The sequence below is a fragment of the Alosa alosa genome, chromosome 22 (assembly GCF_017589495.1).
Source record: "Alosa alosa isolate M-15738 ecotype Scorff River chromosome 22, AALO_Geno_1.1, whole genome shotgun sequence".
NCBI classification, from domain to species: Eukaryota; Metazoa; Chordata; class Actinopteri; order Clupeiformes; family Clupeidae; genus Alosa; species Alosa alosa.
Window position 1 is genome coordinate 22,544,801 of NC_063210.1, and position 10,000 is coordinate 22,554,800.

General features: G+C 44.2%; 1 protein-coding gene across 1 annotated transcript in view; it reads right to left on the bottom strand.

Annotated features, from left to right (window-relative positions):
* Window positions 1–4,921: 4,921 nt before the first annotated feature.
* Window positions 4,922–10,000, bottom strand: part of LOC125288043 (protein-glutamine gamma-glutamyltransferase 5-like) — an 8,359-nt gene continuing 3,280 nt past the window's right edge. Inside the window, 5 exon segments of the mRNA XM_048234147.1 lie at window positions 4,922–5,163; window positions 5,989–6,231; window positions 6,736–6,845; window positions 8,403–8,538; window positions 9,758–9,935. Of these exon segments, the coding sequence (XP_048090104.1) occupies window positions 4,937–5,163; window positions 5,989–6,231; window positions 6,736–6,845; window positions 8,403–8,538; window positions 9,758–9,935 (894 nt within the window). The 3' untranslated portion in view covers window positions 4,922–4,936.

Consider the following 10,000-nt stretch of genomic DNA (forward strand, 5'->3'; position numbering starts at 1 on the left):
GGACAAAAACTTCTGCTAAATTCCATAACCATAACCATAACACGGTAAAGAGGGTTAAATCAGACCCATTATGGGACTGTTATGGCATACCATACATTCCCTGTGCAATAAACATTCCCTGTGCAATAAACCATACATTCCCTGTCCAATAAACTTCATAGCTGCCTTAAGTTAAGATGACCACACTTCACCACTCTCCCCTTGATAGTGCAAAGGTACTTAAAGCTGGTCATCAGCAGTTTCTCTCCTGTTTGGTATTTGTCTGTGACAGGACATTAGTAGCCTTTGAGCCCAGAACACATTCCATAAGAGTGATGGTGGCCATGTTCACTCCTCATGTGACGCACTTTTTGACGCACTTTGCATCAATCGGCTTCTAAGGGTTAAATCTCACGTACCCCCTGGAATGCCTTCACGTACCCCCAGAGGTATGCGTACCCCCATTTGAGAACCACTGATGTAAGAGGTTTCATTTAGGAAGCAGGTTCGATACCCACGTGGAGTTATTATTAGGCTATTTAGGTATTTATTTTTTTGGTGGCATATTCATGGTCCAGTGCATGTAGCGTAGGCCTGCTACAGACAATTTTGACCTTTAAATATGTCATGCATATTTGTATTTGTTCGTCTCCAGTTTCCATCAGAAAGTGACAAATCTGCAAGCGGCCACATCTGTCAAAGAAACGTCATACCTCGTGAAACGTCACCAACGCAGCCAGTTAACATGGGTGCCAGTTGCCATGTAACACAGGACATGGTGAGAGACGTGCACCATAGAATCCTGCTCAGTGACTCAAATAGAGAAGTCCATGACCTCTTCACTGTGGGGGAGTGAGTGCGCATCGCACAGAAACATTTTCCATTTTGGTGAGGATGGAGGTATTTGCAGAAATCTTGAAATGCTATTGCGGGTGCAGTCATTTTTTCACATGACAACAACATGGAATTTAGCTGACTTGTGTGAGTGAGTGTGTATATGGTCATAAAGAGCAACCAAAGGTCAACCAGAGGTCAGGGGAATACACACCACCAAAGGTCAACACATCATCAGGGGAACAGTCACACTCTCTCTGCTCAGACACAGATACAAGAGCTCTTTGAATGGAATACATTTGCCATAGTGCACCTGGGGTATAATTACAGAGGTGCAGTCCGTCACTCTAATCAAACAAACTTTTTGCCATTTTTTGTAAACCCTTGGTCACAGCCCTCTAGCTGCTTCTTCTGTGGGGGTGTTCGAAAACACTCAAGTGTTCGAAAACACAGCACTGGCTCTGGCAATAGGTAACAGCTGGGGCTGCAAGTAACTCAGGTCGAACCGTCCATTATTGCAATCCATCAACACATTGCAACAACACATTGCAAAAGGGCAGTTGTGTACATGACAATTGATAATATAGTGAGTATATCTGCGTTTTCAGAGACACATTGGGATCACACACTCTTGTTCAAATGTTTCCACCGTCATGAGAAGCACTAGCCTGGTCCTATCAGTCTCTCATACATTTCATAACGTACAGAGAGTCTGGCCACTTTCTATTGCCAAGTGTTAACTTCCTTAAAGGCGAGTACTCTGTTGAAGTTTATCTGTCCAGATAGATCTGCCCAGAGCCACTCTGGATCTGCCATAACCAATCGCTAACGTTTGGTCGTGACGTTTGGTCGTGACCAGGGTGCGATTTGTGTAAAAACCAGAGGGGGGGATGATTTTGAATAAGTTTGTAACCCCCAAAAAAAACCGATTCATAGCCTAGTAATGTCATGGCTAATAATAGACTATATTAATTTTGCCACCTTTGTAACATTTTAGTTTTAGTTTACCGTGTTGTATGTTTAGTTTAGATTTTTAGTTTGTATGTTTGTTTAGGTTTAGTTTACCGTGGTGTATGACTAAACAGCGAGTGTGCTTGGTATGATGATCAGCTCCTCTAATGCAGGGTAGGACTACGTTTTGACAAGCATACAAATTCACCTTGTTCTTGCCCCATCTGAAATGACCCCTCTACTTTTGCTGCCTCCATCCTTTCTGTATTTGTTGTGTAAAAAACGTTGTATTTGATGGCACTGAAGTCTTAAGTTAGTGAATTGGCTAACAGTGTTAGTTGGTAACCTAATAGCCACACACACTGCGCTACACGCCATGCATTAGGCTACGTGCATTCTCTCTCCTGCTGATTTGCTCAGTAGCCAAGTCGCGTAATATTGCAAAAAGTTGAAAAATAAATGTGTTTATTGTAGCCTACAGAAAATAAATAGCCTAGGCCTACTATCATACTGTCAGTTAATTGGCTACAGTGCAGTGAAGAGTTTGGAGAGTAAAGTTAGGGCAACTTAAAGTTTTATGAAAATAATTTACGAACCAGAACATAAAGACCATGAAGCTTCTATTTCTTGCAGCTGTTAAAACACCCGCTAGATAGTTTAAATACCCACCAACATTCGTTTTTGCAGTACAGATTATTTCTGAAAGTTATTTGTCTACTAGGCCTAAGCGTACTGGCTGATTTATCAAACGAAAGTGCTTTCTCGTTAGATCCTCCAGAAACTACAGGTGTTTTGGTAGAGAGCCATTGAATAAACGATGCCAAGCAATTTCTGTAACACTTTTTGTGACATTCAGCAAATATCTCCTCATTTAATGTAAGTTCCTTCGGACAATAGGCCTACGTTCTACTCTATGTGCAGTTGTCCTCAATCTCAGTTGCATCAGTTTTCTAATTTTGAAGGTTCTAAAATATGACGATATGCTTCACTGAATCCTTCTTGTTTTCTTTCATTTGTCCAGCTAACTTTTACATTGAAACTAGCCATTTATGATGGATTACACACTCGACATTCTGAAATGTCCTGCACGATCCAGGCCAAATTAAGTTATCACACAGCCACTGTGTCAGCAGCATGAAAAAAAAATAGAGGTAGTTGTGTTGTATATTTATATAGTCTTAACAGTTACATGAAGTTTAAACTTGTGCTTGTGTGACCTGTATATTTACATTGATATGCAGTATGCAGTAATTTCAAGTATATCAGGCTTGATGTGAAGCAGCAACACGTTAGGCTGCGCAGTCACAGTGCAGTTCCACAGGGCGGTGTTGGGGGGGGGTTAGGGTAGACAGGATCCTAGTTTCCTAGAAGTCATGCTCAAACAAGCGTACAACCTCAACGTCATCGTTCTCAGCCACTCCCCTCTGTTCGCTGATTGGACAGGTAAAATTTAAGAAAAACCGCGAATATACTGAAATCCCAGACAACGTACTAAAGGAAAATGAAAATTGAGCGGAAGTACGTAGGAGGGCGGAGCCAGGCTAGAGATGCAACATTATTAACATTAACATGTGTGTGTGTCTGTGTGTGTATGTTTGTGTGTGTGTGTGTGTGTGTGTGTGTGTGTGTGTATGTTTGTGTGTATGTTTGTGTGTGTGTGTGTGTGTGTGTGTGTGTGTGTGTGTGTGTGCGCATGCGTGTGGGTTACCTGGTCACCACGGTGTGATCCAACAGTCCACTGCCTGTTAGCGTGAGGACGCCATTTCTGAGTGTGCTGGGTAAAGGGTTGAGAAAGACGACCTCTGCAATGACCTCCGTAAACTGGTTACATGTGCTGGGTGCCTAGGTACAGATATACTTCATTAAATAATTGCACAATCCTCAAAATTCCTCGCATCGTTATATAATATTTTTATGTAACGGTCTGTCTTTCTTAGCTCAAATATAAGGGAAAGGAAAGTAGGGAAAGTCAGGCACATTACACAGGACTTAGAAATGCATAAATGCTCATTTACTAAACCCTTTGAATTAGTAAGGTGACATTTCATTAATGAGCATAATCAGTGAAATTACAAGGGTTCGTTTCACTGGTGGCGTCAAACACCAGTATGGAAACTATTAAACAGAAAATTTAGTATCGAACACCAGTATGAAAACTATTCGACAGTTTAGCGTCAAACACCAGTATGGAAACTATTAAACAGTCAGTTTACGTATGGGCTCTCAGCGGATGACCTACAACAGCAAACAAGGAATTTAATCCGTGGCCTACGTCTCTCCAGTTCAGTCAGTCAGACGGGCAGGGATTCCTGAGGGGAAGGATATTGGCAGGTGCGGAAAAGCTAACGTTTTTAACTAACTAGGACTGTAATCCAGGGATTAAACGACCTGTCTGCAGCACTGTTTTGGTCACGTCTCGCTCCTTTCCTGCACTCACGCTTTATGAGACGCGGAAACTTATAGGCCTAATTAAGGTAGGTGTGTCCTAAACAAGGGACATTCGGCAAAGTCGCAAGTCGCACATCTCCATTTGCCGGAGTGTCACAGTAGTTACAAACACCTCATCTGTAGGCTACAATCTAGAAAACATTTTAGATAAGTAGTCACCAGTGCTAAGCTCGTAAATCATCCGTAGATCGACAGACTGATTTTTTTTTGTAGCATGTGCTACATACTTTATATGTAGCACTGTACAGCCCTGCTTTGGGAAATCAACATTTTCATCAACATTATCAGTGTGGACAAACCTGGATGGTGAGTGAGGGCTCCTTCAGCACGATGTTCTTCTCAGCTAGGTAGCCGTCTCCTGGGTGTTGCTTGTCCTGCACCACTGCAGACACCTTCAGACTGTTGTTGTCCAGCATTTTGGTCCCGTACGAAGAGAACGGGATCCGGATAGAAACCTTAACATCTGAAAAGACACACACACACACACACACACACACACAGAATTACATTGGCATGGTGCCATTACCGCTGATAAGATTCAGATTAAGAAATGTAAACACTTCATTCATATATTAAAAGAACTCGAGCACTTGTGTAAAGTCCAGTTTCAAGTATCTTCAGGTTTCAGCTATATTCAGGTATCAGGTACACCCACCCTTTTTGGGCTGAATCACGACGTCCTTCTCCTCGCACCACACCTGGCTGTCTGGCACACCTGTGTACCTCATGGCCTGGGCCGTTGAGCTGGACGCTGAGCTCCCGCGAGGTCGGCCTGCTCGCTGCGTAGGACCAGACACAGCACGATGTCCTGCCCCATGACCGCCTGGCTCTCCTCCGTGATCTTCAGCGTCATTGCGGCCGGCTCTGGCTTGTCCGGCTTCTCTGGACGGGGCTTGGTCTTGTTTCCTCTCCGCACGGCTTCCTCAAACACCTGACGTTCCTTCTTAGAGCCTGAGGAACAAGAACCAACCGGGATCAGCATGTAGGGCAGGAAAACCAGTCAGGCCAATGGTTGATGTTTTCACTATAGACCCTTTCAACCTCACAAACGAACGAATGTGCACAGCCGTGGCCTACTGGTTAGCGCTTCGGACTTGTAACTGGAGGGTTGCCGGTACTGGAGCCCCGACCATTAAGAACGGCTGAAGTGCCCTTGAGCAAGGCATCTAACCCATCACTGCTCCCCGAGTGCCGCTGTTGTTGCAGGCAGCGCACTGCGCCGGGATTAGTGTGTGCTTCACCTCACTGTGTGTTTCACTAATTCATGGATTGAGATAAAAGCAGAGACCAAAATTTCCCTCACGGGATCAAAAGAGTATATATACTTATACTTAAAGGAAAATTCCGGTATTTAGCACTTTGAGTCCCTTTTCTGGTTTGTTTTGGATGAACTAGAGTGGACACCGAAATTTTGATGATTGGTCTTGTCTCGACTTTTCTGACTTGTTTTGAATCGGCTTTGACTACTCAGAGTGGCTGCCAACAGGCATGCTCAAACATGTCCTAAAACAACCCTTAACGTTCGTTTTCAAAACTGTGCAACTCACCGAGTGGTTAGTGGTGTTCGTTGATTATTAGAATCAAATGTATCGGCGCAATGTATGATTGTATGATTTCCAGCCGTCTTATTTGATATTGTGGAACTATTTTTTCAGACACCTCACAACCGCGTATAAACTTCCGCTCAATATTTGAACCTGAAGCATTGGCTGTGATACACCCCGCCTGGGTATTTGTAGTTCGCCCGCCTGGGTATTTGTAGTTGCCCCCCCTCACCCTCTGGGTATTTGTAGTTGGCTGTGATGTCCTCTCGTCTATCTTTGCCCACAGCTTTGGTGCTGATGTTGCGGCCAACTGATCTGGAGTCAGTATGGAGCTTCCGCTTTGAGCCGTCTTTCATGAGCATCCACGAACTTCGATCGGCGTTGACTTCAGCGAAGACGAACGGCACGTCGTACTTCAGGTCAGTGTGTCCCTCCAGAACAGCCTTCACAGAGGATGGACCACAGCAGTACACTCCTACGAGAGAGGACACAAGGAATTTCAGTAGCTTGTGTGTGTGTGTGCACGCATACATATGAGTGTGTGTGCATGTGCATGTGCATTTGCAAGTGTGTGCGTGTGTTTGTGTGTGTTAGTATTAGTGTGAGTATCAGAGTATTAGCATTAGAGTGTCAGTATCACTATCATGTGTGTGTGTGTGTGTGTGTGTGTGTGTGTGTGTGTGTGTGTGTGTGTGTGTGTGTGTGTGTGTTTATGAGTGTGTGTGTGTGTGTGTGTGTGTGTGTGTGTGTGTGTGTGTGTGTGTGTGTGTGTGTGTGTGTGTGTGTTTATGAGTGTGTGTGTGTGTGTGTGTGTGTGTGTGTGTGAGTGTGTGTGTGTGTTTATGTGTGTGTGTGTGTGTGTGTGTGTGTGTGTGTGTGTGTGTGTGTGTGTGTGTGTGTGTGCGTGTGTGTGTGTGTGTGTGTGTGTGTGTGTGTGTGTGTGTGTGTGTGTGTGTGTGTGTGTGTGTGTGTGTGTTACCTGTACTCTTCTCCTGTGGGGTGGCGTCCAGCACCTGCCAGCCATCATATGTAGACCCTGCAGCGAGATCTGGACGCTTCATCCACCCCTCTACCCACACGTGGAAGTTCCTGAACACACACACACACACACACACACACACACACACACACACACACACACACACACATATCACACGCACACGCACACGCACACACACACACACACACACACACACACACACACACGTGGAGAGAGAACGAAAGACATTGATGTGTAAACAGATGACCTTAAGCAGCGCCCAGGATAAGGCCACCTACTGTAGCTGAGAACATCGGCCTGAAGGAGCCGCCTCACTATCGAAGTTTGTCCATACATTGGTGATGAGCCATGTAGGTTGTGCCTTTTTTGTGGCTGTCATACTTTTAATTGGCTTTGTTACTTCGTTAAAAAGTTCCTCTTGAAAGCCCTGACATCTGAAGGGTTCCGTCTTCTCTTCATTTCAACTGGTTATGTGGTAATTTGACATGTGAAGTTGTGACCCACAACCCGAGTAACTGTCTGCAAACTGCAAGTGTTTCTGTCAGCAAAACTAAAGAAAACCGAAAACCTAAAAACCTAAAACAAAACAGCTGACGGAAAGGCAGGCGCTTCTCAGACCGCAAACACTTGTTATGTTCAGATGAGCCTTCTCTTCAGAGGATAAAGCTTTGTACCTTACCCTCGGTGTTAGTGTAATACACTCTAAAAAGTGATGAGTTAAAATGACATATCGCTGTATGTGCTCAGGGACAACACATTTTGTGTCAATTTCAACACCGCAATTATGTGGCTGGGTGAAAGGTTAAAGTCAAATTTCAGCTATCGAACAAAAACATCCTGTATTTTAAACTGTCTTTCATCCAGCCAGCCACACAATTCAGCTATCTCCACACAATTGCTGTGTTGAAATTGTCACAAAATGTGTTGTCCCTGAGCACACACAGCAATGTGTCATTTTAACACTTCACTTTTTAGAGTGTACTAGTTAAGACAAATATCCACGACATAAGGGAGGTCATGGGTAGGCTGAACTGATTGATAAGGAGGGCTCTCTGTACTCGTTTATGTGTTTTACAAAGCTCAGTAAGGATAACCTGCATGTTAGGCTACATTAACTTGAGTAATCAAGTTAATTTGAAGCAGTTCGAGTTGCGGTCGGGTGTATTTAAATATCGGGCGAGTGCGTGCCATTTCTGAATGGACCCGTCCACCACAGGCAGGGCTCTACTGAAAACAATGGAATCTCATGTAATCCAACGTCGAAAGCAGAGCACGCCATACTCATGTCGGCATCTATATGAGGAGGCCTTTACTTTTACGTAGATGACGACTCCACTGTTTAATTAGTTTGCAATTCTGCACAATTATTTTTTTTTCAGAGTATGGGGTAAACCTCCTAATAGAAGAGCTGTGTGGCTTCATTCTCCTAACAAAACAATACCATAGGGCTCTTGTTGTAGGAGGTTTACCACTTACTCTGAGTTAACCTACTCAGGTTTGTCACTAAACCACGTACTTGGAATACCCCCCTGGACTCTAATGGCAAATAAATAAACGTGCTGAGAAAACTTTCTAAAACCTTTGCACAGCATATTCAGTACATATTAACATTGTCATTTCTGATTTATTTCCATAAGCAGACTCACCACACACTGTCGTGGCTCTCCTTGGGTCGTACCCCATGGTTAGAGTAGTACTCATCAATGGTCAGGCTTTTATCGGTGTCGTGCGCAGAATCAAAGTTGGTAACCACACGGCATGGGATTCCCAAACACCTCATAACTAATAACAAATACACACACACACACACACACACACACACACACACACACACACACACCGCACATGCACACACACAGACAAAAATTGTGAAACATCAACATTTGAGCAGCTGGCTGCTGATGATGAATTGAATGTTGAGTGAAACAGCAGGCAATAGCCTAAAGAACAGCCTGATTGAGCTTTGATTGAAGGGATTGCTCTGCTCTTGTAAAGGTAGACATAATTTTACACCAGGAAGAGGGCAAATCAGGCATCAGGCTATGTTTAGTAGGCTACGGGCTGAACTCAACCGAGGTGATCATGAAGCCAGATGAGTCGGCATAGGCCAGATAGCATGTGGTAACAACCGACAGAGGAGACTTCCTCTGGTGACATGAAGCTTCTAGTCAGCATGAGCCACATAGCCTATGTGGTAGTGAATGACAGAGAATACTTCCTCTGGTGACACGTGGCACTTTATTTGGAAGAAAAAAAATAGAGAACTTCTTCCATCTGATTTTCTGCCATTAGTTCTGCATTACATAATCTACATTTTACATTCATTTCTGAAAAGTATTATGTTTGACATTAGTGAAAAATGTAACTTGGACGTTCACTGCTTTAAAGGGCTGCCACTCAGCAGTACTGTTACCATAGTGATGGAATTAGAATTTTTAGGACAGTTCCAGGTCTCACCTGTGCACACGACGCCAGAGCCTTATAGATAGATCTATCTATCTATCTATCTATCTATCTATCTATAAGGCTCTGCATGACCCAAGTACTGTTACCATAGTGATGGAATAAGAATGTTTAGGCAGATGGGTTGGGCCCCTGAGTCGTGGATCTGCCCGAGGTCTCTTCCTATATGTATCCCCAATTCTAGGGAGTTTTTTCTCGCCCCTGTTACTCATGGGCTCTCTCTGTTTATTTAACACTATGTAAAGCGCCATGAGACATGTGTAATGTTTTGGCGCTCTATAAGTGAAATTAAATTGAAATTGAAATTGACAGTTCCAGGTCTCACCTGTGCACATGACCCCCATACTGTTACCATAGTGATGGAATTAGAATGTTTAGTACTGTTCCAGGTCTCACCTGTGCACATGACCCAAGTACTGTTACCATGGTGATGGAATTAGAATGTTTAGTACAGTTTCAGGTCTCACCTGCGCACATGACCCCAGTACTATTACCATAGTGATGGAATTAGAATGTTCACGACAGTTCCAGGTCTCACCTGTGCACATGACCCCAGCAAACACCCAGCACTGGCCGTACTTGACGGGGGAGCAGGAGGTCTTGTACCACTGCCGCAGGATGTCCACGCTGCCGTTCCAGTGGGTGGGGGCCACTCCGCCAGTGTACGGCGTTTGCCAGCGACCCACCAGGACGCCACGGTCATCATTAGCATTGATCTGGGAGTAAACACCACAGAGGATGCATTGTGATTTAAATGAAGCCTTTAAAGAGATGAACAATG